This window comes from Jaculus jaculus, chromosome 1 (genome assembly GCF_020740685.1).
Source record: "Jaculus jaculus isolate mJacJac1 chromosome 1, mJacJac1.mat.Y.cur, whole genome shotgun sequence".
Lineage (NCBI taxonomy): Eukaryota > Metazoa > Chordata > Mammalia > Rodentia > Dipodidae > Jaculus > Jaculus jaculus.
The window spans coordinates 259,872,619-259,900,491 of NC_059102.1; the positions used below are offsets into that span (position 1 = coordinate 259,872,619).

Consider the following 27,873-nt stretch of genomic DNA (forward strand, 5'->3'; position numbering starts at 1 on the left):
AGGGAAGTGGCCTCTCAACAAACTCTTTGAAGTTCCCAGCGTTGGTCTGGCTGAGACAGTTGCTTCAAGAAGAGAAGCTCAGCTCCTGAGAGAACTCCCACGTGAGGAGAAGGCTGCACAGCCCCTCTGTAAGTGCCCTGGAGGTGTCTCCCAGCCGGGAGCTGCTGCGGGGAGGAGCAGGGACCCGGGGGCAAGAGTAAAGCTCAGAATCTGGCAGTGGTGCACCAGTTTAAATCCTTACAGACCCTCACACTACAGAAAGTTCCTGGGTGTGGTATCAAGAAAGGACTTCCTTTCCCACTCTCAGGGAGTTGGGGCTCAACTCAGGGATCCCCAAAGGCTGGCAGTGCCAGACAGGACATGGACATAGCCAGCTCACAGGAGAGGAGGGTGGTGCTGCTTATCCGAACCTGCAGGTCCTGCCAGGCCCTGGAACACCCCCAAAAGGGTTGGGTCCTGTCATGTGGACCTGCTGGGATGGAGCTATGTGGACCAAAGGTCTCCTCATGGAAAGATGAGCCCCTGGGATAGGTAACTACCCCTCTTATTCTAATCTGTATTTTTCCTAGAAAAGAGGCATAATGTTAGGTGAGCCAGTGAACAGAGTTGGATAGATCTGGGTTCTATGCTCAGCTTGCCATGAATTACTTTAGAAACTATGATTTTATTTATTTGAGAAAGACAGAGAGAGAATGAGTAATGGAAAAACCAGGACCTCTTGCCACTGCAAATGAACTCCAGATGCATGCACCACCACTTCGCCGATCTACCTTTACATGGGTATTAGGGCCATGAACCTGGGTCATCAGGTTTTGCAAGCAAAAGCTTTAACAGACGAGACATCTCTCTAGTCCCATAATTGCTTTCGATACAAGAATTCACTGGGTTATAATGGTATTCTATAAACAGCAAGTGTTCTATCATGGACAGGCATTACATATTGATTAAAAATAATTTGGATTGGGCTGGAGAGACAGTTTAGTGGTTAAGCACTTGCCTGTGAAACCTAAGAACCCCGCTTCAAGACTTGATTCTCCAGGACCTATGTTAGCCAGATGCACAAGGGGGCGCATGTGTCTGGAGTTCGTTTGCAGTGGCTGGAAGCCCTGGTGTGCCCATCCCCCCCCCAAATAAATAAACAAAGCAAAAAATAAATAAATAAATAAATAAAAATTTGGATTTACTGATCAATCACCTACCACAGAAGTCCCATGGAGATAGATAGTCATTTGTATGCACCCCAGACTTCCATTGTGCTTCTACATAGCAGGCATGCATTCCATGGGAGGAGTGTGGGTGAGTGGATAGATAGATGGATGACACAGGAATGGATTGATAATTATTTGTGGAGGCCTCTATCTTCCTAGCATTAGAACTTTAGGGGGTTTCAGAGAGGGGAGAGGTACCATCCTGGATAAAGGCAGTCTACTGGAGGAAGCAGGATGAATACCACTAACAAACTTAAAGAACAAGAATGCTGAGGCTCCTGAAGTCAGGGCTGTGGTACATCTTGTGGAAGGAGCAGGTCTAAACCTGCCAAGATTTGGGCAGGTAAGACAGATTCTTGAGCGATCCTGGCAGGCAGCAAAGCCTCATACTCCCCCACCTGCCACAGCCTCTTTCTTTAAAAAAAAAATTGTTTATTTATTTGCAGAGAGAGATGGACAGAGACAATGGGCATGCCAAGGCCTCCAGCCACTATAAACAAACTCCTGATGCATGTGCCTCTTTGTGCATCTGGCTTTACATGGATCCTGGGGAATCAAATCTGGGCCACTCGACCCTTAACCACTGAATCATCTCTCCAGCCCTCATAAGCTCTTTCTACAGACTTTGTCCAGGCGTATAAGTCCTATAATTTTCAGAGTGGCTAAAGCTGCTATTTTCCATGTTATGGGATGTGGGATGAGGAGAGGAGGAGCTGAAGAGTAAAACAAAAAGCTGGGGAAGGTTGTATATTGGAGACAGAGAAACTGTTGCAGAAATTCCATCTGTTCCTATTCACTCACTCACAGTTCTCCCAGTGAGGCAGGAGACTGCCTGGGCGCTGGCTGGGGCCAGTGGGTTAGGGAAAGAAAGCAGATGAGAAGGTGACAGGGAAGCAGCATCAAGAGTTCTTACAGGACTAGGCCCCATGCCCGGGATCTTGGCAGCAACTCAATCATTCTTACTCTGCAGGGCCAGAGCTCTGCTGTAGCTTTGACAAGTGGGCAGGGCCTGACTCTTGGCTTCAAAGTGCCTCCAGGTAGGATGGGGAGAAAGGTGGTCCCATCCCAGGGTGAACGCATCCTGCCCTCCCTCCCTGTGGGTCTGGGCTGGCTGGAGGCAGGGCCCGCATTCCAGGTCTGCTGCTCATAGTAAGGATGACTCAGCTGGCCGCTAGGAGGATGGCTGATTTCCTTCCTCTGAGTCAGCCCACTGCGCAGAAAGAGGCTTAAAAGGACAGCGTGGCCACAGCCCAGCCACGGGGAGAGCAGTAGACATGGGAAGGGAACCAGAGCCACTATCTGAATCTGTGAGTATCCTGCTGTTGTCTGCTCCCAGTCCACCTTCCTCCTCCTTCTTCTCTTCCTCCTCCTCCTGGACTGGGCCAGTCTTGCTCACTCTCCTGCTGCTGGTCATCCTGAACCCAAAGATCTTTTTAAGTAGCAGCCTTGTCAAATGCCTGCCCTTGTGGGAGTGTGATGGGGGAGTCTGCAGTGCAGCGCAATTCAAGGGCACATCCAGGGAAGAGGGCCAGGGTGGCGGGAGGGGTGCGGGAGCTCCAAGTTCAAACTGAGGCAAGTTACAAGGACTGGAAGATGCAAGCCAAAACCTGAAGGAAAGACTTCAGACCCAGAGGGCTTGGTGGCGCAGAGGAAGTGAGGGTTTCTGTGGGTGTCCCCAGGAGAAAGTCACACTCGTGAGAGGAAGAAACCCTGGTGGGTAGGCGTGGCTCCATTTTCCATGACCGTGGCATTGCTGCAGGGAACTTCTATCACATGACCTTGAGATCCTCAAAGTAGTGTGCCGGCTCTGCATGACAGGAACCTTGAACTCAGCCATGGCGCAAGTAGCTAAACCACGGGAAAACGACCAGCATCGCAAAGCTCCTCCCACTCCCAGTTATTAAACATTTCTCTAGTGCTTGCCCAACTTTGGGAGCCCATTATGCTATAAGAATATGCTACGTGCCACCTGAAGAAGAAGCGACAGACATAAAGTGAGGGATAGATGCTCCAAGATTAAGTAACATCCAAGATCACTGATGGCTGGAACCGGAAAAAGACTCGTGGTCAAAACTCATGATCACTCCATCCTATGAGGCAGCCTGTCTCTCCAGTCCTAGTCAGCAAAGTGATTCGTCCTGTTAGGAAGTCACACTCAGATGACTTTGGGCTGCCATCCAGCCACATGCTCTTTAAAGAGAAGTTGAGTCTTTCTCAGATTTTTTAAGCTATTATTTATTTATTTATTTATTTATTAGAGAGAGAATATGGACATGTCAGGGCCGTGAGCCACTGCAAGTGAACACCAGACACATGCATCACCTTGTAAATCTTGCTTCCATGGGTCCTGGCTTTGCAAGCAAGTGCCTTAACCACTAAGCCATCTCTCTAGCCCCAGATATTTTTTAATCACTTTACATTTTTTTATTAGAAAGGGAGAGAATGTGTATGTGTGTGAGAGAGAATTGGTGCACCAGGGCTTCCAGCCAGTGCAATTGAACTCTAGACATGTATACCATCTTGTGAGCATGTGCAACCTTGCAGAGATTCTTGTGCGTGTGGTTTACATGGGACCTGAAAAGTTGAACATGAGTCTTTAAGCTTTGCAGGCAAGCGCCTTAACTGCTAAGCCATCTCTCCAACCTATTCTCAGATCTTTTTAAATTGCAGCAACAATTTAAGACTGTGGAACACATTTTTAAAACAGACTTAAAATAACATGTTCGTTATCTTCTAATCTGCCTTTCCACATATCTTGTCATATGATCTGTTTCTACCTGTAGCTTCCTGTGTGTCTGTAGGGCCAGCATGTGTGTAATATTAAACAGCCACAGTCTGAGGGTTGCTGTTTGCCTTTATACAAAATGTTCCGTAATTCTTTTTCCTTTTTGCTTACATTATGTGTATCTTTCCACCTCACTGCATCATCTTTTTTAAACTGCTTAATATTTCAGAACTTGTGCAGCAAGTCTGTTATTGGTGGAGATTTTGGCTACTCTTAACATGTGTGCTAAATGTGTACTCTGACAGGGCACCAAGAGGCAAGGTGTGTAATTCTCATTAACCTCCTAGCTAAGAACATCATCTCTGGCTGGGCACGGGGGGGGAGCACGTTTGCAATCCCAGCTACTTGGAAGTCCATTTTTTTCTATTTCTTCAATTTGCTCAGTCGGGAACACCAGCCCATGGAATGGTGCCATCCACAATTAGGGTGGGTCTCTCTCTTTCTCAAATAAGTAAATAAATAAATAATACATATTTTAATTTTTTATTTGAGACAGAGAAAAAGAGGCCAACAGAGAGAGAGGAGAGAAGGAGAGAGAACGGGCACATCAGGTCCTCTTGCCCCTGCAAACAAATTCCAGATGTTTGTACCAAATTGTGCATCTGACTTTATGTGAGTACTGGAGAATTGAACTTGGGGCCATTAGGCATTGCAAGCACGCACCTTTCACTGCTGAGTCAGCTCTCCAGTCTCATAAATAAGATTTTAAAATATTTTATTTATTTGAGAGAGAGAGAAAAAATAGGCAGGTAGAGAGACAGCAAAAGAGATAGAGAAAGCACCAGAGTCTCCAGCCACTGAAAACAAACTCCAGATGTATGCTCCCCCTTGTGCATCTGGCTTATGTGGGTCCTGAGGAATTAAACCTGGGTCCTTTAGATCTGCAGGCAAGCACTTTAACTCCTAAGTCATCTCTTCAGCTCCCCATAAATAAGATTTTTTAGAAAAAGAATAAAGGGTTGGTCTGGGCTTATAGTTTGCGAGTCCAGTCATGGCAAGGATGTAATGGTGGCAGGAGCTTCAGGGAGCTTGTCACACTGTCCATAGTCAGGAAACAGTGGGTGATGAACTCTGGTGCTCAGACCCATGTCTTCCAGTTCAGTTTATTAAGTTTGGAACCCCAGCCCATGGAATAGTGCACACCCACAGTTAGGGTGGACTTTCCCATATCAATTAATCTAATCTAGAAACTTCTTCAAAGATATACCCCAAAGTTTGTCTCTTAGGTGATTCTAGATCCTATTAAATTGATAACCAATATTAAACATAACACCTAGTCTCAGGAGCTAGGCTTGGATTCAAATCTCAGCTCCAGTGTGGGAGAGGTGGCTCAGCAGTTAAGGAGCTTGCCTGCGAAGCCTAAGAACACATGTTCAAATCTCCAGGTCCCAAATAGCTAGACACACAGTGTAGTGAGCATGCAATATTGCACATGTGCACAAGGGGATGCATACTTCTGGAGTTTGTTCACATCAGCTGAAAGGTCCTGGCACCCTCATTCTCTCTCTCTCTCTCTCTCTGTCTTTCTTTGAAAAATGAAAAAAAAAATCTCAGCTCCAATCCAGACTTCACTAACTACTACAGGCTATGTGTCATTCAGGCCGGACTGCTCAACTTCTGAACATATAGATATAATAGTGCCAGTCTCACAGAGTATTTTGGTTGTTGTTGTTTTTCAAGGTAGGGTCTCATTCTAGCCCAGGCTGACCTGGAATTCACTATGGAGTCTCAGGTTAGCCTCTAACTCATGGCAATCTTCCTACCTCTGCCTCCCGAGTGCTGGGATTAAAGGTGTGCACCACCACACCCAGCTTTGCAGAGTATTTTTTAAATTAATTAATTTATTTTTTGTTCATATTTATTTATTTGAGAGTGACAGAGAGAGAAAGAGGCAGATAGACAGAGAGAGAGAGAGAGAGAGAGAGAGAGAGAGAGAATGGGCACGCCAGGGCCTCCAGCCACTGCAAACAAACTCCAGACGCATGCGCCCCCTTGTGCATCTGGCTAACGTGGGTCCTGGGTAATGAAGCTTCAAACCGGGTCCTTAAGCTTCACAGGCAAGCGCTTAACTGCTAAGCCATCTCTCCAACTCCAGAGTATTTTTTAAAATATTTTTGTATTTATCTGCAAGCAAACAGAGAGAGAAAGGAGAGAGAGAGAGGGAAAAGGAGGGAGGGAAGGAGAGGGAAAGTATATGGAAATGTGCCAGGGCCTCTAGCCACTGCAAATGAACTCCAGATGCATGCATCACTTTGTGCATCTGGCTTTATGTGGGCAGTAGGGAATTGAACACACGTCAGAAAGTTTTTCAAGTCATCATTTTTAACCACTGAGCAATCTCCCCAGCCCTTCATACAGTGTTTTCTGTGCACTAAAATGTCTAATATTTTTAAGCCCTTAATTTGTGTCAATGAATGTATCAAAACCATGTCTTACATGTCAAATGTATTATAATAATGTATTAATTTGCTTAATCCACACAATATGATATTGTTTACTTGCATATTCACAAAGATCTCAGCATAGCGCCTGACAAATAACTGTCAGCGTGTGATGTGTGATGTACTCTGGCCATGGGCATGGTCACGTCCTAAGCTATGTGAGCAAAGGGCGTTCCCTTCCCCGCAGCACAGTGAGTCTCCGTTGCTGTGTGAGGTCCTCACGCGCATGGCACCTGGCCAACAGCCCTAGAGCCCCCCTCCCTGCACCTCTCCATCACTGTGGCTGCTTTTCTGGCTCTCCTAAGACTGATGATCCCCATATCCCACCTTCCCATGCACACAGACTCTAGGGCTCAGTTTCTGGGGATCAGAAAGTAACAGGGCACAAAAGAGGTTCCTCCAGCTTTCCATTCTATCTCACCCATTTACCATGGTGTGGTGTGACCTATGTTGTGAGTCTTTTCCCTCCCTTCCTCCCTTCCTTCCTTCCTTCCTTCCTTCCTTCCTTCCTTCCTTCCTTCCTTCCTTCCTTCCCCTTTCCTTTCCTTTCCTTTTCATTTATTTATTGATTTATTTGACAGGGAAAGAGGGGGAGAGAGAGGGAGGGAGAGAGAGAGAGAGAGAGAGAGAGAATGGGCGCTCCAAGGCCTCCAGCCACTGCAAATGAACTCCAGACGCTTGTGCCCCTTGTGCATCTGGCTTACATGGGTCCTGGGGAATCGAACCTAGGTCCTTTAGCCTTGTTGGCAAACACCTTAACGGTTAAACCATCCCTCCAGCCCTTTTCTTTCTTTTTTTTTTAAGACACTTATTTTTTATTTGAGAGAGAGATACAGAAATAGGCAGAGAGAAGGAGAGAAAGAGAGAGACAGGATGGGCACGCCAGGGCCTCCAGCCACTGCAAACAAATTTCAGATGCATGTGATCCCTTGTGCATCTGGTTTACGTGGGTCCTGGGGAATCGAACCTGGGTCCTTTGGTTTTGCAGGCAAGCGCCTTAACCACTTAACTGCTTAACCACTAAGCCATCTCTCCAGCCCTCCTTTCCTTTTCTTATGATACTGGAGATGGAACTTAAGGCTTAGTTCATTCTAGGCAAGAATTCTTCCCTTTTTTTTTTTTTTTTTTTTTTTTTTTTGAGGTAAGGTCTCACCCTAGCTCAGGCTGACCTGGAATTCATTATGTAGTCTCAGGGTGGCCTTGAACTCACAGTGATCCTCCTACCTCTGCCTCCCGAGGGCTGGGATTAAAGGGATGCGCCACCACACCTGGCAGTAGGCAAGACTTCCAATGCTGAGCCACATCCCCAGTGACACTGCTGTGAGTCTTGGTGAGGATCACTGGCTCCTCAAAGTACTTGAGGCAGCCCACTGCCGATGCTCAACCAATGGCGCTCTCTCCCTTCTGCCTTCTCTTTTTTATTATTTATTTTTTGTAACTTTTTATGATGGGGAGAGAAAGAGAGAGGGAGAGGGGAAGGGAGGCAGAGAACTAGTGCACCAGGGCCTCCAGCCAATACCCTCGAACTCCAGATGCATGCGCCACCTTCTGTGTATGTGCGACCTTGCACACTTGCATTACCTTGTGCTTACTTGTGGGACCTGGAGAGTTGAACATGAGTCCTTAGGCTTCGCACGCACCCCTTCTGCCTCCTCTCTGAAGCTCTGACTCCCTCTAAGACATTGTATTAGTCTTTCAGGCTAACATACTGTAGCAAAGCTGTTAGGAAGCAGCTCCCCGTTGCTCTATTCCAAAGTGCTATCTGATGCTTAAGAACTTCTCAGCTACCTCGACTAGGCTGGTTTCCCTTGTGAATAACAGCATCCCAATGCACCAGCCCATGTTAGTACCTTGAGGTGCCTGTCTCTGCACCTCTAGAGAATGGGAAATGTTTGCTAAGTGGAGGAATGAACAATGGACGAATGAAACTGGATATTGATAGTCCACCTTAATATTGCTTCCTCTAGAAGCTCCCTCCCTCCTCATCCTCCCCAGAAGCAAACAAACTGCCTTCTCCATTCCCAGAGTTTGCTTATTTCATCCCCTCCTGGGAAGTCCCTCCACCCATACACCTCATGCCTCATTTCTTCAGACCCAATGTCTTTTCACACTATACCTTCTCTGAGACTCTTGGGAACCACGTACTTTCTGGTGTCATCAGTCCCTGGACCTTCTTCTTCAGTGCTCCCTAGAGTAGGCTCCTACTTGTTTCATGTACACAGCCTTACATGCATTCTCATCACACAAAAATGGTGTGCATGCTCAGTAATGTGTATGTTAATCAGTTGATTTTAGCCATTTCACAATGCATACATTCTGTGCTTCAAAACAATCTGTTATGAGTTAAGACTGTGGCTTATCTAGCATTCACAAAGACCTGGATTTGGGTCAATCTCCAACACTGAAAAAAATTCTCTGGGCTGGAGATATGGCTTAGCAGTTAAGGTGCTTGCCTGTAAAGCCAAAGAACCCAGGTTCAATTCCCCAGGACCCACATGAGCCAGATTCACAAAGTAGCACATGCACATAGAGTTTATTTTCAGCAGCCGAAGACCCTGGCATGTCCATTCCCTTTCTCTCTTTCTCTCTCTGCCTCTTTCTCTCCCCCAACATCAAATAAATAAATAAAAATTAAAACTAAAGAAGAAATAATTCTTTGTTAATGTAATTTAGTGTCAGTTCATATTTAAATATTTGGGGTGATATTGCACACATAGTTTAGCATTTCTGCTATTCATATAGCTCATAGAGCATGAGTATTTTCCCCTGCTAAAATAAAATATTCCAAAACTCCATTTTAATGGTGGTGTAATAGTTCATTGTGTGCCCCTACTTAACCACTTCTTTATTCTTGGATGCTTATAAACAATACTGTGAAGAACATTCTTGAACAAGAGTCTATGCAACCGTTTCTGATGACTTCCTTAAGACAAATTCCTAGAAGTGGAGTTCAGGAATATTTTTAAAGCTTTCCACACTTGCTGCCAAGTAGCTTTCCAGAAACATGTACTGGTTTCACCCCCTCCAGCTGTAGCAGAAAAGAGCCTTCCTTGTGTGATTCTACAAGTGCAGGCACACCTCGGCTGGGGGAGGGACACTCTGCCATCCAGAGGCTCCATGCAACCCTGACAATGAGTCCCTTGTCCTGCCCACCCCATCGCCTCTTCCCCCATTGCCCTCCATCCCTGACTCTAGGCTACGCTGTCTGGAAAGCCTGTGTTCAATCCCGTCCTGCTTATTGGCATGCCAGGCTGCCTCCCAAAGCCCTGCTGGGAGACCTGGAGGGTGAGTGGCCCCACAAGAGACACCCCCAAGAGGAAGTAAAGGGAGGGTTATGACGATTGCTGAGTCACGCATCTCTTTCAGAGAAACAGTACCACCAGAGTCCTCAGCTCAGGGTAGTGACCCTGATAAGCCAGAGGAAAAGTGAGAGCTCACATGGAGAGGTGCTCACATGGTGTAGAGTGCTGTTGCAAAAGGTGGGGGAGGGAATTATCAGGGTTCATTGTCTATAATTATGAAAGTTGTCAATAAAAAGAAAAGTACTGTGGAGTATTTGGATGTGAGGGCTGCAGTGCCTGGATGGCGAAAGACCAGCCTCAGGGACAATGGCCACAGGCAATGCTGGCCAGAATGATGATCTCTCTTTCCCTACAGGCTCAGAAGTCCCTTCATGAATCCCCAGAAGAAAGTCGACTTGAAACTCATCATCGTTGGAGCCCTTGGGTAAGCCAAGCTCAGCAGGGGTATTGGAGCCAAACAGCGGCCTCACTAAGGACAGGCTGTTGCTCTCCCACAGTCAACACTTTCTTGCTGAGTCGGGGAGGCAGGGAAGGGAGCTTAGTAGGAAGCAATAGGCTGGCAGGAAGTTTGTTCGATTGGTAGACTGGTTGGTTTTGGTTTTTCGAGGTAGGGTCTCACTCTAGTCCATGCTGACCTGGAATTCACTGTGTAGTTTCAGTCTGGCCTCGAACCCACAGCAATCCTCCTACTTGAGCCTCCCAAGGGATCAAAGCTATGCACCACCCCGCCTGGCTTGTTTGATTTTGGTCCAGCTCTACAGGGACCTGATGCACAGCCATTCAACAGCTCTGGGCCCTCCAGCCTCTTGCCACACCCTGGAGCATTCTGAGCACTGCTGTAGCGTTTCTAGCCTTTTCTAAAGTCTCTGCTCCCTTTGGTGTTTGCCTCTGGAGCGCAGGTGTTAGAAATTCAGAATCTAAGAACATCTCTTGAGAAGCCTAGCCCACGCAAGGCTGTGGGCTTTTCTGACAAGCTGTCCTCTTCTTACACACATCTGTCCCCTTCTTCATGCTCACACTGAAATCTAGACCGAAGCCTTTTCCTAATAAGCTACAATTTTGCTTTAAAAATATAAAAGAATCTCAGACAGGGTCTGTAGTGCAAGGGGTGTGGTGATATTCAGGGAATGGCATAGGTGTGTGTGTGTGTGTGTGTGCATGCACATGCATGCATATGTTTTCATGTCTTGGAATTTTTGTCCTCAGTGTGGGAAAGACTTCCCTCCTTCATCAATATGTGCACAAAACATTTTATGAGGACTACCAGACAACGCTGGGGGCCAGCATCCTCTCCAAGATCATCATACTGGACGACACAACTTTGAAGCTCCAGGTGAGCAGTCCCCTCTCCATCTTTAACATGCCTTGACTAGCCACTTACATATCCAAGGGCACTTGTAGCCCCACTGGTCTGGAGAGAGACCAGCAAATTTCAGTTCATGGACCAAACCTGATCTCTTTACTGAGATATAGCCAGGCTCATTTGTTTCCCTCCAGTCTTTTGCACTACAAAGGCAGAATCCCACAAAGACAACTATATTCACTATCTGGCTCTTTGCAGGGGGAAAAAAAAAAAAGTGCTGATGTCTGATCTAGAGGAAAGATGACCAGTTCTGGAGTTGGGAGACCCTAGGCCTAGACTCAGGTTCCCTGGAAAACTTGGCAGTGGCCTTGAGCAAATCCCCTCTAAGGGCCAAGCTTCACAACCTGTCAGAATTATAGCCCTGGGCTGAAGAGACGGCTTAGCTGTTAAGGCGCTTGCCTGCAAAGCCTAAGGACCCAGGTTCTACTTCCCAGTCCCATGTAGGCCAGATGCACAAGGTGGCACATGCATCTGGAATTCATTTGCAGTGGCTGGAGGCCCTGGTATGCCCCCCCCCTCTCTCTCTCTCTTTCTCAAATAAATAAATAAATATTTTTTTAAAAAATCACAACTCTGCTAACTCAGAGGAAAGCTGAGAGCCGAGGTAGGCAAGCACTCACAGGATGTTAAATGCCATGGCAAAGGTGTCGTGGGGTGCATGGGGGGAGGGCCACAGTGCCTATTGGATGGGCCATAGATGCCTGTGCCAGGGCTTTCTCCACCCAGAAAAAGAAGCTGTGGCATGATAGAACTTGACTAGACCACCTTCAGCCACTCATCACAGCCCTGTGGGGCGGTTACTCTTCCCTTCCAGATCTGGGACACAGGTGGTCAGGAGCGGTTCCGCTCCATGGTATCCACGTTCTACAAAGGTTCTGACGGCTGTATGCTGGCTTTTGATGTCACTGACCCGGAATCCTTTGAAGCCCTGGAAATCTGGCGGGGTGACGTCTTGGCCAAGATCATCCCCATGGAGCAGTCTTACCCCATGGTGGTGCTGGGGAACAAAATCGATCTAGAAGACAGGAAGGTACCGTTCCTTCTTTTTCATTCAATAGGTTTTATTTGAGTCCAGGAATAGAGGATGGATTTCCTAGAAGAGGTGTTCCAGGCTGAAGAGACAGCGTAATGTGAGCCAATCATTGAAAGCAGTTCTGTCCAGTGTTGGGAAGTAGAAGAGATAAGACTTCAGCGGGAATAGGAATAAGGTCTTGGTGGAATCTGATTTAACCTTAGAATAGTAATTCTGCCTAGAGTCCAATAGGAATCTGTACTCATCAGTTCTTGAGCCCATAAGTTTTCTGGACAATTAATAATTGTTAATTAGCTCGAACCCCATGACAACCCCATGTCAGCCCCACCACTACAAAGAACCTACCTGTGTAGGTGGTAGCCATCACAGGGCCATTGAGTGAAGAATTTTCAATCCTTGCCTGCTAACAAGAACGAAACAAAGGTCACCTTAATTTGCAAAAGATGCATCATGCCAAAGAAAGCCCAGAGAGCTGTTCGGACCATACTTTCTCAGTGTTTCAAATAGAAGAAAAGCAATGTGTCTGAACTTCGTTTTCTTTTTTCTTTTTAAATTTTTTATTTATTTATTTAAGAGTGACAGACACAGAGAGAAAGACAGATAGAGGGAGAGAGAGAGAATGAGTGCGCCAGGGCTTCCAGCCTCTGCAAACGAACTCCAGACACGTGCGCCCCCTTGTGCATCTGGCTAACGTGGGACCTGGGGAACCGAGCCTTGAACCGGGGTCCTTAAGCTTCACAGGCAAGCGCTTAACCACTAAGCCATCTCTCCAGCCCATGAACTTCGTTTTCTTAATGATTCAAACAACAACAACAAAAAAAATCAGAGCTGGGTGTGGTGGCACACACCTTTAATCCCAGCACTTGGGAGGCAGAAGTAGAAGGATTGCTGTGAGTTGGAGGTCAGCCTGGGACTACAGATTGAGTTCCAGGTCCACCTGGGCTAGAGCGAGACCCTACCATGAACACACACACACACACACACACAGGGCACAGAACTACAATTTGGCACCATGAAGTATATGGATGGGTAGAAGGCAAGGGAAGCAGGATGGATGCTTCCAACTGAGCCCCACAGGCCAGAGGAGAATCCCCTGTTCAGAGAGGAAGGCATGTTTGGTGTGAATGTCTGGAGTCTGAGGAGCTTGGAGAACGACCGCAGGCAGTTGGCTGGAAGGGAAACAGCTAGGAATCTTTCACTCTGTGTGGTCACTTCAGGTTGGAAACTCAGTGTCAGTTCTATTGGTCCATCTCATGTTAGCAATCCAACTGCGAAAGTTCCTTCAAAGGCAAGGTGTCTTCCTCACTCAACCACTCCCATTGGCGCTAGCTACAGTGGGAATTTCACGGTCAACTCTATAAATTCACACTCCCACCTGCTTAGCTGATATGGTAATTCCGATGTCCAATCCTGTGTGCAATGAAACAGGAAGGAGGGGAAGGACTTGGAGAGTGGGAACAGTTCCTTTCTGGCTGGTCATGAGACAGCTTGTGCTTGCTGGGCCTGGCAGGTGTGACAAGTTCTTCCTTCTTCCTGAAGACTACTCTATCGAGTGTCTTTGAATGTGCTTCCCATGACAAGCTCCTAACCTCTCTGCTCCTCCCCCTTCTTCAGCCCAGGTCTTTTAGTAGCTCTGGCTTGGCTGACCCTCTGTGGAACCCATGCCTCCCACCCTAGGCCCACTTAACACATCTGGCTGTGTTGTAAGGCGTAGGGTCTCCATCTCTACCCTCCCCTCAGTCTTTCAGTTGAAACCACCTCTGGTGCATGTCAGGCCCACATTGATCATGTCCACCAAGCTCCCTGAGCCATATATTAACAAGCCTCCTCCCGTCATCTGTTGACTCTTATGGGAGATAGGGAAAGTTGTACCAACAATACAACTTTCTCCAAAAGAATCCTATCTAACCCTCCCTCCCGGCCCTCTTGTATCTATTCTGTGGAATCTAAGCCATTCTGCATCATGAACCTTTGGTATGAAAGGTGTCTTATCCTCCACCCCATTTTACACCTGATAGCTATCCGGATGTCATGCAAGTACTCAAATGTCCAGTTAAACATCTTGTTTCATAATCAGTAGATTCTGGAATAAGTTGAGGGAGTTCAATACTGAAAGACCAGTGAAGAGGTACACCTTCCGGTTATGGAGAAGCCAAATACAGGCCCTAAGAACCGTAGTAAAGTTTGGTGACTTACCCACGGGCGGATGGGGACTATGAGCTGATTGAAGACCATCACAAGAACTGATGAGTGACAGACACCAAGGGCTCAGCTGAAGGAGGAGACCATGAGCTCACGTCGATATCTACAGCATAATGAGTAGCCAGTCCTACACAGAGTAAATGCCGGGAAAAATGGACCTGGGACTGTCGCTTTTCTAAGCAACAGCAACTGAAGGATAGGGCTGGGAGCACTGGGAGGAGGTGAGGGGCCAGGGGCTGGGGTGTGGGAGGCTGGAGAGTAGAGCAGGGGTGAGTACATATGGGAATTGAAAGAAGAAGGTGTTGTGGTCACAGAAAGGAAGGCAACTGTGTATTCACCGAGATGCTGGGTCTGGCCCTGGGAAGAAGTGGGGCAGGGAGTGGCGAGATTGCTGGAAGAAAGGAATCCTGTGGCTACTGTGAGCAGCGGTGGCTGTGTATTGTTGGGAAGAGGAGGTCACACCACACCTCAGTCGTTCAGTGAATGAGTAATACCCGGCAGGGTGAAGGGCGGCTGATGATTACGGGCCAGAAGGACCTGACCGGAGTCTCAGAGGGTAAGCTGGGATTTAAGAAAAGAGGAGGCATGAAGGACAGAAAGAAGCCGTGAGGTGCCAGGCTGGTTAACCCACTAGAGATGTTAGTTACTTTACTCAGTACCGGGATCAAATACCTAGCCTGAAGCAACTCAAGGAAGGAAAGGGTTAGTTCTGGCTGAGAGTTTCAAGAGGAATTGTGGCAAGGAAGACATCATGGCAGCGGGTTTAGGAAGCTGGTTGGTTGTATTAGAGCCACAGGAAGAAAGCAGAGTGCAAACAGGAAGTGGGGCCATAAAACCTCAAGGCTTATCTCTAGTGACCCACTTCATCCAATAAGGTTCCATTGCCTTCCTGAACAGCTCCATTATTTCAAACACATGAGCTTCCTGGGGACATTCCATGGTTACACCACAACAGATGACAAGAGGGGGACAGTGGCCCCAGGAGAAGTCAGAGTTAACCCAAACAGGGTGGAGAAAAGAAGAGTCTGGAATAGGATGAAGAGAGTCTGTCTATGAACATGGCAGACCCAGAGGAAGGTTTTGGAGAGAGCTGCTCACAGGAGCTACAGGCATGCAAGGACAGAGCAATCTTGAGGACAGAGACATGGAGACGTAGTCAGGAAGAGCAGAGGGAGTTCAACTCAGAGACCCTGGGTTGTAAAGTCAATAACAGAGTCTGGGAAGCACCTGCCCTCTGATGTCCTTAACTCTTGTGCCAGCTTAGAAAGGGGTCTACAAGACCCTGGTTGGGGTGAGGAAAATGAAGACGAGGCAAGAGGCCAATATGACCAGTTTTGTGCTCACCTGCACGGAGGGGTGGGAATGGTCTCCTTCAGTCTGTAGCTGGGCTGGCCGTCCATGTACCCCCATAGGCTCTGTCTGCCCTGAACCCATGCCAGCCTCTTTCTCTCTGCCACAGAGATGAGAACACGAATTTCCTGACATCATTTGATGATTAAAGGGAGTAAGTAAAGGAAACGATTAAAGGAAGTGATGATTTAATTAACTCTTCCAAGTTAATGAAAAGAAAATAAATATTTACAAGTATATTGCTACGTTTGTGAGGATGAGAAAGTTCTGGCCTTGAAAACAGATGGTGGAGCCACATCAATAGGAATGCACATAAGGCCCTGGAATCATATAATTATATGCTTAAAGATGACTAAAATGCTAAACTAAATGCTATATATGTACATGTATGTGTACCACAGCACACACACATGCGCACACACACACATACACGCCAGAATGATTTTAAGGAAATTATTGGCTTAACTTTATTTTAATCCTTACCACTCCTATAGAAAGCAACTGTGGAAAATATTAGTTCATGAGAAAAAGCAGCTCCACCAGAACCAGAGATGCAAGAAGTTTAATTTCTGTGCGGGACTGTGAATGTTCTGCTCTGCGCCCTGGGAGATAACTGCTGACATGACATCAGCTCATGCTCTAACCTGTGGAATCGTGTTTTCTAAAAGTGGACTTCGTTATTCTTAACGGTTTATGAACTAGTACTAGACATGGCTGGGGGGAGGGGATAGATACTCAAGAATCACCGGATTCACTGGCCAGTCAACCTGACTACAAAACAGCAGCTCCAGGTTCAATGAGAAATTCTGTCTCCAGAAAATATTGCAAAAGAGGGATAGAGGAGGATGCCTAATTTTCATCATAATCCCTTCTCATAACCCCCTCTTCTCCCTCCCAGATCTCCTCTCCACTGAACCCTTCTTGCCACTAAGACCATTTTGATGTTGTTGTTATGCTTGTCTTATATTGTTAGTGGCAGCCGCTGTGAGGTCATGAGTCTCAAGGCCACTTTGTATCTGGAAGACAGCATTGTAAGCATTCCTCTCCTTCCTTTGGCACCTATACTCTTTCCACTGCCTCTTCTGCAATGGTCCCTGGGCCTTGCAGGGTGTGACAGCGATGTCTCAGTTAGTGCTGGACACTCCACTGTCACTTCTTCTCAGCACTGTGGTGAGTTTTGAGTCACACCAGTGGTCACCGCCTTCTGAAGAGAGAAACTTCTCTAACCAAAACTGAGAGCAGCATTAGGACCTGAGCATAAATATTAGTGTTTCGGGGGAATTTGGTGGGTATACTATGTGCATTTAGGCAGACAATAGTAGTAGTTTTCTCCCTAGGGCTCGTGACTTCCCAAGCCAAGGGCTTTTATCTAGGTTTTCAGTCCCAGGTAGAAATTCACTCCCGAGTGGGCCTCCAATCCAATTAGAGAGCCGTTGGTTTTCCCCAAAATGGACATGCCACCATTGCACCACTTGGCACATTTGATATGGCTGGCAAGCTGTAAGGTTTGCAGGGTCCACTGCTGGCTAAGACCTTGATGACTTCTCTCCCCACAAAGGCCACGTTCAGCATAGTTCTTCCAGACATACTAATAGCTAGTCTCCATGGAGGAAGTTTCCAGCTCAGCTCCAGCTTGATTTCTGAGTGCCCTGCCATCCAAGCCTGTGCAGTCTTCAGCAATAGGGTCTTACACCTAGTTCTGGTGGGCAACCAAGACTCTTGGCAATAGCTTATAGAGTTTTGGGGGGATCTGGTGTATCCCTGGCTGACAACTTACTAGAAGAGGTCCCATCCCTGGCACTGAGACTTTTCTAACAATCTATGGCTTCTGGACACAGCATTATCCACCCCCACAGGGTGCTTCTGCCAAAACTCTCATTTTAAACATGTATATTATGAGCTAGCAAAAAAAAAAAAAGAAAGAAAGAAAGAAAGAAAGGAAAAAAAAGGAGTTTTCCATCTGGCTTATGCAGAATATAAAACGTTATTAACCCTCCTTCTACCACTACTCCTCTCCCCCACCCTCCTCCCCCGACCCCACTTAGACCATTCCACCACCACCTGTATTCTGCCCTCTATTTGCATATATACTATACGTTCCCCTTAAGGCCTCCCTCCCTCACAGCCCCTTGCTAGCTTCCCAGCCTCTCTACTACTGGCTTTTGCTCCAGCTCCCATACAAATCTAACCATGTGAAGCCAGGATCCACATATGAGAGAGATCACGTCACATTTGACTTTCTGACCCTGGGTTACCTCACTTAGTATACCCTTTTCCAGATCCACCCATTTCCCTTCAAATTTCATAATTTCAGGTTTCTTTACAGCTGAATAAAACTCCACTACGTAAATATGCCACATCTTCATTATCCATTCGTCAGCTGAAGGGAATCTAGGCTGGTTCTATTTCCCAGCTATTGTGACTGGAGGAGCAAGTATAGTAATGAGCAGAGTCCTTAGCCAAGGAGTGGTATATCTGGATCATATGGTAAATCTATTTTTAGCTGTCTCAGGAACCTTCACACTGGTTCACACAATGGCTGGACCAGTTTAAATTCCCACCAGCAATGGAGCGGGCTCTTCTTTCCGCACACCACCACAAGCCTTTGTGGTCATTTGTTAATAGCCATTCTGACAGGAGTAAGATGGAACCTCAAAGGAGTTTTAATTTTTATTTCTCTGATGCCTAAAGGTGCAAAACATATTTTAGGTGCTTTTTGGCCATTTTATTCTTTTGAGAATTCTCTATTCAGCCAAAAAATGTTTTCAACATTAAAAAATCAGTTCAGGGCTGGAGAGATGGCTTAGCGGTTAAGCGCTTGCCTGTGAAGCCTAAGGACCCCGGTTCGAGGCTCGGTTCCCCAGGTCCCACGTTAGCCAGATGCACAAGGGGGCGCACGCGTCTGGAGTTCGTTTGCAGAGGCTGGAAGCCCTGGTGCGCCCATTCTCTCTCTCTCCCTCTATCTGTCTTTCTCTCTGTGTCTGTCGCTCTCAAATAAATAAATAATAATAATAAATTTAAAAAAAAAAGAAAGAAAGAAAAAAGCAGTTCAAACTGGATCAAAGACCTTAATTTAAAGCCTGAGGCACTGAACCTACTACAGTAAAACATAGATAAAAGAATATAGACAAGACATTTCTGAACAGAACCCATAGGAATTAGTAGGAACTAACATAGGAGTTAGCCCTAAAAATTGGCAAATTTTTAGGATTTAATAAAATTTTAGGTATTATATAAAATTAAAAAGTTTCTGCACAACAAAAGGAACTGTCAGCACAGCAAACAAACGAACAGCCACAAAATGGGAGAAAATCTTTGCCAGCTACACTTCAGATAAGAGGTAATATTTAGAATATATAAAGAACTGCAAAAATCAAACCAAAAAATAAAACTTCCAATCAATAAATGAACTGAACAGACACTTCGCAAAATAAGAAATACAAATGACCTATACATATTTTTAGGCTGTCAGTATCATAAGCCATCAGGGAAATGTAAATTAAAAGTACTAGGAGGGCTGGAGAGATGGCTTAGTGGTTAAGGTGGTTGCCTGCAAAACCTAAGGACTCAGGTTTGATTCCCCAGTATCTACATAAGCCAGATGCACAAGATGGCACATGAGTCTGTCTGGAACTTGTTTGCAGTGGATGGACGCCCTGGCATGCCCATTCTCTCTCTGCATATGTCTCTTCCTCTCTCTCTAAAATAAATAAATAAATGAATTTTAAGCTACTATCTGATTTCATCTCACCTCAGTCAGAATGACAAATGCAACAAATACTGGTGCAGATGTGGGAGAAAGAAAAAGCCTCATTCCCTGTTGGTGGGAGTGTACGCAGATAGAGCATTATGGGAAACAATGTGGAGGCTTCTCAAACAATTGACACTAGAGCTTCCATAGGACCCTCCTATTTCACTCCTGGGCACAATACCCAAAGGACTCTAGATCCCGTCACAGAGATCCTTGCATATCCATGTTTGTTGCTGCTCTGTTTGCAATAGCAAGGGAATGTTATCCCTAGCAAGATGTCTATCAATATATGAATGGATAATGAAAATGTGATGATACCTGCAAAGGAGATTTGACTCAGTTGCAAAAAAAAAAATGAAATTATGAAATTTTCAGGAAAATGAATGGAGCTGGAAAATATTATATTAAGTAAGGTAACCCAGGCCCAGAAAGACAAATACCACATGTTCTCACTCATCTGTAGATCCTAGGTTCTAACTCTTAAATATGTGTATTTAAGTAGATGTCGAGGCCAGTAAACTAGAAAGGATCCATAAGTTAGAAAAAAAAACCAGGCTTAAGCAGAGGTAGGGAGTGGAGAAGACAAGAGAAAACATGCAATGTGAAAGAAAGAGAAATCCCAGGGGAAGAAGGGTAGAGCGTGGGAGGGGCATGTGGGGAAAAATATCAACCAATATTAAGTATTATGAAAATGCTACCATAAGGAAACCTATTGCTTTGTAAGCTAATTTTAAAGTAAATAAACAAAGCCGGGCATGGTGTTGCAAGCTTTTAATCCCAGCATTCAAGAAGCAGAGGTAGGAGGATCATTGTGATTTTGAGGCCAGCCTGAGACTATATAGTGAATTTCAGGTCAGCCTGGGCTAGAGTAAGATCCTACCTCAAAAAAATTAAAAATAAATAAATAAAAAGAAAAAAAGATAGAAAAATTCATTTGCTAAACAAGAAAGAGAGGAAAGAAATATACATTTGCTAAACAAGAAAGAGCTTGACTAAACCTCATCATAGGGATTATTTATTTAAAAAAAAAAAAAAGATCATACTCGCCAGGGTTGTATACATGGATAGGTTGAATTGATTTGAAATAAAAATAGGTTTTCATTAAACACTTTTTTTTTTTGGTTTTTTTACTTCTTTTTTTTTAATTTTTATTTATTTATTTGAGAGCGACAGACACAGAGAGAAAGACAGATAGAGGGAGAGAGAGAGAATGGGCGCGCCAGGGCTTCCAGCCTCTGTAAATGAACTCCAGACGCGTGCGCCCCCTTGTGCATCTGGCTAACGTAGGACCTGGGGAACCGAGCCTCGAACCGGAGTCCTTAGCTTCACAGGCAAGCGCTTAACCGCTAAGCCATCTCTCCAGCCCTTTTTTTGGTTTTTTGAGGAAGGGTCTCACTCTAGCTCAGTCTGACCCGGAATTCACTCTATAGTCCCAGGGTGGCCTTGAACTCATGGCAATCCTCCTACCTCTGCCTCCCAAGTGCTGGGATTAAAGGTGTGCACCACCACGCCTGGCTCATTAAACACTTTTATATCCAGGTGTTACATAAAGTTCAGTCTGTTTTTAAATGCTTACTGATAATAATGATCCCCGTTGGGAGATGTGTGTGGGGGGGGTATGTGTCTTTATCTTGGCTCATATCTCTGAAGTCTGGGGATCAAAGTATTACTGAGGATCTCGTGCTGCTGTAAAAATGGCTTCTGCCATTTTTCTAATATTTTCTGATAGCTGAGTGTGGTGGTGCATGCCTTTAATCCCAGCACTCAGGAGGCAGAGTAGGAGGATCACTGTGAGTTCGAGGCCACCCTAAGTAAGACTACATAGTGAATTCCAGGGTAGCTTGAGCTACAGTGAGACACTGCCTTAAAAAAAAAAAAAAAAAAAGGCAGAAAATAGAAAAGGCATTGAGAAAATGCCAAAGAGGTAAGCCTAAATTTGGCCTCACTTTCCAACCACCTTCCCAAGGGAGAAAAGTGTTAATCCTTCTTAATGACCTCATCTTTGAGACCATCTCCTTTCCTCCCAGCCCTGTTACATTGGGGAGCAAGTTCAACACGGGCTTTGTGCTGAAACCATAGCAGTGACAATGTTTGGTCGTGTTGGTGGCAACGACAATATAGGAACAATGACCTTTTCTTCCCCTCCCTCAGGTACCCCAGGAGGTGGCCCGTGGCTGGTGTAAAGAGAAGGATATGCCTTACTTTGAAGTCAGTGCCAAAAATGATATCAATGTGGTACAAGCCTTTGAGGTCCTGGCCAGCCGGGCACTGTTGAGGGTGAGTGATATGGTGGTGGCACCAGTCAGGACTGCCCTGGACCGGGTCCCCCAGATCTTCCTAAGAGGAAAACATAAACACAAATAGGGACACTGGGAGGGTGTCCATCTTCTTTGTGAATTAGTGGCTGAGTGGGAGCAGATCCCAGTGCCTAAGAGTATGGAGTCAGTGGTTCCACCAACTGGCCAGCTATCACCTTCCTTTGAGGAGTCTCTGAAAACTCCAGTCCTGTGCCTCGTGCCTGAAAACTCTAATTTAATGAGAGCTTGGTGTCAGGGCTACTCCTCACTGTGGGACAGAAGTCCTTTGGGGACAAGCATTTATGCAAGTGCAATATCCAGTTACAGGAGTCGCTGACTGCCTCCAGCCACAGACAACAGAGCCAGGTGCCTTCATGTGCCGGCTCTACAAGTATGGGTCAAGCTTGCCATACGTGACAGACATTGTGCAGGGCACAGGGGCCCTCGATTCCAGGAGGGAGACAGATAGGCACATGGGTGTTTGCAAAATAGCTTTTGCATGGTGGGGTGAGACATGATGGCAAGGCCAGGCAAGGAGCACAGCACCAATACACATGATCACAGCAATCCTTGAAGGCTGTCCAGAAGCAACCGCAGCGTGTTTGTTTGGAGGAGCAGTTTGTGTGTGTGAGACAAGGTCATGCTATAGAGCTTCATGCTACATAGTCTCCTATTCACAACCCTCCTGCCTCTGCCTCTCGAGTGCTGGGATCACAGATGTATACCACCACACTTGGCTAAAGGCAGGGTGTTTTCCCCCTTTGTGTATGTTAAAGTGGTGTGTGTGTGTGTGTGTGTTGGGTGGTATATGCACATGTGTCCACTTAGCACCCCACGCACTCTCCGGAATCAGGGTGCACTGGTCTGCAGTGGCCAGAACCAAACATTGGTTATCCTATTCCATCACTCTCCTGTAAGTTCTTATTTGAGCCAGAGTCTCCTCCTGGTCCCACAGCCTGCTGCTTTTTTAATGAGTTCCAGCAATTCTCTGGCCTCTGATCCCCACAGATCTGGGGTTACAGATTTGCATGGCCATGCCCAGCTGTTTATGTATGTCCTGGGGATTGGACTCACGCGGTTTCTCGGGCCTCCTCGGGCTCTCAATGCTTGCGTGGAAGTGCGCTTATCCACTGAGTAATTATTCCAGCCCAGCCGAACTCTCATGTTCTGATACGGAATTTGGGAGCTCAGAACAGGGGGCTGCAAGTTTGGCCTGGGGAGGGGCTTAGCTGGTTTCATTGTTCTGCAGTCATGAATGAAGGCCCTTGACCACTCCTTGATCACACTGAAGGATTTTTTTATTGAGTTATTTTGGAACATGATTAATGCCCTCATCATTAAAGAGGACTCCCCCCTGCTCTGTGAAATCTGTGATGGGACCACACTCTTAGGTTAGACATACGGGGACTTGGAGTTGAGTCAGTCATAGTAGAGAAGTAGTCATAGCAGGGAAGGGGCTGGTTGGTACCCGTTTAGCGAAATCATTGCACGTTGCGGAGTTGAGTGCTCCAGTTGGGGTGGCACATGCCAGGAGGAAATAAGAGGTGGAGCCAGGAGGATAAGGAGCTGAAGCTGAGTGCAAGACCTAAAAGCAAAGCCACTAAGGTGACCAAGCGGGGGGGGGGGGGGGAGGAGGCAGAAGATCACACATCGACAGTCCTATCCCCACACATTGGAGTCTCCTGGTATTACCTCACAGTTAGATCTACAAATTACCCCCTGATCCAGGGCCTGTAGAAGTGCATGCATCACTCAGAAGCTCTGGGGAGCAAGATGAAAACACAAGTGAAAGTGCCCATGGTTGACCTGTACCTGAGAAGATGTGGATGCTATCCAGGTTACTGGAACAAGGACCTCCAAGTTTGCCAGGACAGCAAATTCGGAAGCTTCTCATGCCTACATGGGATAGCATCTGTCTCTTCCCCAAAAGCACAGGGGAGTTCAAAGATCCCTACAGTGGCTCTAAGACATCCAGATCTCCTTCCCCAAGGCCAGCATGTGTGGATGAGGATACAGGAGCTCAGGACTCTGGGGTGCTGTCCAGGCCTTCATGGACATGATATGAGGTTGAAGCATGCCCAGGACAATACAGCAACAGACCCCACTCTGGGTACAAAAGACCCAATTAGGAAAGTTCCTGATGTCAGTCAAGGTCTCTTGGCTGCTGTAGAGAGAAAACCCAAGAGAATTCTTTGAAAAGCGCAGCGTGGGAAGGGACTTCAACTGTCATGCACTTCTTCATGCCTCTCTGAGAGGCTCAGCAATGCTGTAACTATAACCAGAGTTAGCACACAGAGGAAGCTGGCCCTGTCCACAGTGGAAGGGAGCAGATGGAGCGCTGGCCAGAGCTTGCACCCCAACAGGGCTGTACTTACTGAGAACCGTGCTGTCCTGTCCCCACTCCTCAGGTTATAGTTTAGAAAGTCCTGGGGTTCCCTATAGACAGGTATGCAAACTGTGGCCAAGGTTCCTCCTCAGTGGAAGGAGACATCAAGCTGGGATATGAAAACAGCCCAGAGCTCCCATGGGGGACAGACTTTCATCTCACCTGACCCCAAGCACAATTTCTTTTTACTTAAATACACACTACTTTAAAATTTTAATAACTCAAAAGAATTTGCTGAGAGCTATCATGGCCCGTCACCTAAGGTAACTAAGGCAACTGATGAGCTGCTGGCCCTGAGACGCAGCAAGGAAACACACCAGGAGGAAAGGCTGGCTCCTAGGGGCAGCACCTTGTGCTTCATGCCATCAGGGCAAATGCTCAGTATGAGAGTGGCAGAGTAATGGAGCATTCAGAGACCCTCTTGTGTGTCTTTGGGGACCATTTCATTAAGGTGCAGCAGGTGGGCCAGACACGTCCACCTGAGGTCCAAGTCATTGGCATTAAGTGTTTAATGAGCCTGTGTGCTGTAGAGGAAATAAGATCAGATAGAGGCATGACCCTGTACCTAAAGTGCCCCCAAAGAGGGGGCTTGATGCTGACCACCAGGTGCAGTTCTGCCTGGCAGGCAGGAGGCTTGCGTTCATACCAGTTGTAGCATGATTCTTACTTGCTCCTAGACTCACTCTTACGTGCAGTACTAACATGTGTTAGCTCTGGGACCAGCACAAGTTGCAGCAGAGGAAAAGGACGCGCAGGAAGCCTTCCGCCTATAGTACCCATGGCCTTGAGCTTGGTGTTGTGGAGCACTCCTGTAATCCCCACACCCAGGAGGCAGAGGCAAGGTTGAGAGATACAGGCCAGCCGTATTGAGACCCTGTTGGAAGGAAAGAAGGAAGGAAGGAAGGGGGAAAGGGAAGGAGGGAGGGAGGGGGAAAAGGAGGGAGGGAGGGAGGAAGGAAAAGAGCTAAATCCAAGGAAGAAGAGCCATCTGGGCAGCATGGGTTTGCCAGTTGAAGGACCTTCTCTGGGAGTTTGTTGGGTCGGGCAGTTTGGAGAGTGAGCAGAGGCAGAGAGGTGCAAGGAGACCCTGAACCTGTGTATAGGTCTCCCTGCACCTTGCAGTTTGGGGGGGAGGTTAGGAGGGACAGACCACCAGCTAGGCTCTTCCAAGTGCCCATCAAGAAGAGAGTAGGAGGTATTCTGAGTATAAAGAACATTGAACATATTCCCCAGATATGAGGGGTGAGCTGTCATCATTTCTACCTAAACACAAATGTCACCACAGTTGTCCCTTCTGGAGAAGGGGAAGTTACAGGACCTGGTTTGAGGTCAGAAGGCCCAAGCTCCCAATCCACCAAATCACTCTGTCCTCTGGGGAAGAGATAGGACAAAAAGGGAAAAGCAGTGGCTTCCCTTTGGGCCTCAGTTTCCCAATAGTATCACGGGTAAGAGAAAATACACATCCTCTCTGAGCTCATTAAGAAGCAGGGGTAGGACTGGAGTGATAGCTTAGCCATTAATGTGCTTGCCTGCAAAGCTAAAGGACACAGGTTCAATTCCCCAGGACCCACATAAACCAAATGCACAAGGGGGTGCATGCATCTGGAGTTCATGTGCAGCAGCTAAAGGCCCTGACGTGCCCAGTCTTCTCTCTATATATATCTGCCTCTCTCTCTCTCAAATAGATAAATATAAATAAATAAAATATAATTAAATATAAATAAATAAATAAATAAATTATAAATAAATAAATAAAAAGAAGCCAGGGTAGTGGTGCTCGTAGACCTGATTGCAAACCCTGACTCTTCTTTCCTTCCCCAGTACCAAAGCATCCTGGAGAACCACCTCACAGGCTCCATCAAGCTCTCGCTAGACCAGCCAAGGAGCAGATGCTGCTGACACGCAGATTCTGGATTCCCATAGACGGAACTGGGAGGGCCACTCAATCCGGGCTCGTTCCCCACCAGCCTACGTCCCACCCAGGCCCAGCCAGTCACTACAGCTGAAGCCTTGGGCCCTTCCTGGGTCTAGAGCCCAGATGAAGCCAAGAATGTCACAGGCAAATCCTGGCCCTGGAGAAACCACAGGAGCTTCAATGGCCCCAGCTCTTCTACTGCCCACCTTGTCACAACACAGTCCTGCTCCAGAACACTCAACTCTGTAGACCCGCCACTGACTTGAGCCATATTGACCCATGGACCAGCCTCCTGAACCCTTCCCATCACACACCTCCAAAGCCACAAGTCAGCTTTGGGCGACTGTGCAGAGCTCCATCTCTTTCAACAACCAGGCCAAAGAGCCAGGGCATGATCCACTCCTACGAGGCAGCAGCTGGCAGGCCGAGATTCCCCTCAGTTCCCTCCAGAGCCAACTGACAGGACACAGGAAAAGCTGTTATTTCTACCTGCCTGGTGCTAAGGCAAGTCTCATAAACCTCCGGGGCCTTGGTGTGTTCATCGGTCAGGTAACGGTGACCCAATCCCTGCCCATGTCCCCCTGGCAATCTGAGGATGGGAAGCTTTCTTTAAATCCCACTTGGTGTCGTGGATATGTTAACTCATTGAGCAAGTATTTTTGAGTTGACTACCATGTACATTGGTCGGGTGACAAGACAGGATCCCTGACCTCCCAGAGCCGCCCCTGCTGAAGAGAAAGCCCAGTGCACACAGAGCAGGTAAATGTCACCAGCGAAGTGAACCAGGGCGAGGTGAGTGGGAGAGCTTTCCCGTAGAGGTGGCCATTGGGTGAGAGCTACAGAATGAGAAGGCGGCCTGAGAACTTCAGGAAAACATTTCAGGAGAGGGCTAGCAAGGCCAAGGCCCTGGGGCAAAGGCCAGTTTGTCTTATTCCAGGAACAAGTGTGAAAGGACTTGCATTGACCTGGACTCAAAGCTGCTGCCCCAGAATCAAGGCCAAGGAGACCCAACTTCCAGAGCGCGCCTTGATGCTCTGACACCCGCCGCCACCAGAGGGCGGCAGCACTCCCCGCTTGGGGCTGAGCAGACAGGAGCTGTGGTTTGCGCCTCCAGCAGATGCTTGAAACTTGTCTCCAGGCTCTGGACATGTTGAACCCAGATATGTGAGGCATGAATTCATATGTCCTGACCCTAAAAAGAAATGGTCAAAACTGCAGCATACTGGAGTCAGGCATGAAATGAGAATCAGAGACAAATGCTAGGAGGGAGTTTCATTCTCTGTCCCCACAGATACCAAGGCTGTAACCTGCCATTTCTTCTAGCTTCATATGGCGCAGATAGAAGGGACCAGTATGAAAGAGGTGGACAAGTTCATGTCTCATGCTCACCACAGACATCTCCCGTCTCAGCAGATGCCTCCTTTCCTGAGTTCCAAGCAGGCACCTGTGACTGCAGGTGAACTGTGGCTCCTTCAAAGATTCACTGAGAGGTAGAAGAGCCTGGGGACTAATAAAGGGGCTTGGGGAGCCGCTTCTGCCCCTCTCTAGCTCTGAAGTATGATCAGGTTCACTGTGGGCAGCAGTCATCTGGCGAGCCCACAGCACGCCACTGTGTCCTTCAAAGGTGAATTCCACTCGCTCATCTTGCACGCACACTACTCTCGTGGGAGCCAAACACACCACGAGTGGATGTGTCACGTGTGGGAGCAGGCATCAGCTTGGACACTGAGATGGACACATTGGGGCCTTGGTTCTTACCTTTTGTGGAACAGTAGTCAGCCTTGGCCCATGATTTGAGTTACCTGCCATCAACTATGAACCCAAAATATTAAATATCAAA

At 47.0% G+C, this 27,873-nt stretch overlaps 1 protein-coding gene across 4 annotated transcripts; it reads left to right on the top strand.

Annotated features, from left to right (window-relative positions):
* On the top strand, positions 1–27,873 carry Rab7b (RAB7B, member RAS oncogene family). 4 transcript variants are annotated; one of them, XM_004663532.2, is made up of 6 exons: positions 1–128; positions 10,092–10,160; positions 10,943–11,069; positions 11,914–12,129; positions 21,587–21,712; positions 25,940–27,873. In XM_004663532.2, exons 2-6 carry the CDS (start codon positions 10,108–10,110, stop codon positions 26,015–26,017), a joined length of 600 nt encoding a protein of 199 aa, XP_004663589.2. In that variant the 5' UTR covers positions 1–128; positions 10,092–10,107; the 3' UTR covers positions 26,018–27,873. The 4 variants fall into 4 exon arrangements, with proteins under 4 accessions (XP_004663589.2, XP_045012627.1, XP_045012634.1 ...); XM_045156692.1 differs by lacking the exon at positions 1–128 and adding an exon at positions 2,469–2,515; XM_045156699.1 differs by lacking the exon at positions 1–128 and adding an exon at positions 9,711–9,719.

Coding starts and splice junctions, on each gene's coding strand:
- Rab7b (XM_004663532.2), top strand. CDS start 10,108: ATGAATCCCCAGAAGAAAGTCGACTTGAAACTCATCATCGTTGGAGCC. Junction 11,070..11,913: donor ACACAACTTTGAAGCTCCAG/GTGAGCAGTCCC, acceptor CTTCCCTTCCAG/ATCTGGGACACAGGTGGTCA. Junction 12,130..21,586: donor TCGATCTAGAAGACAGGAAG/GTACCGTTCCTT, acceptor CCCCTCCCTCAG/GTACCCCAGGAGGTGGCCCG.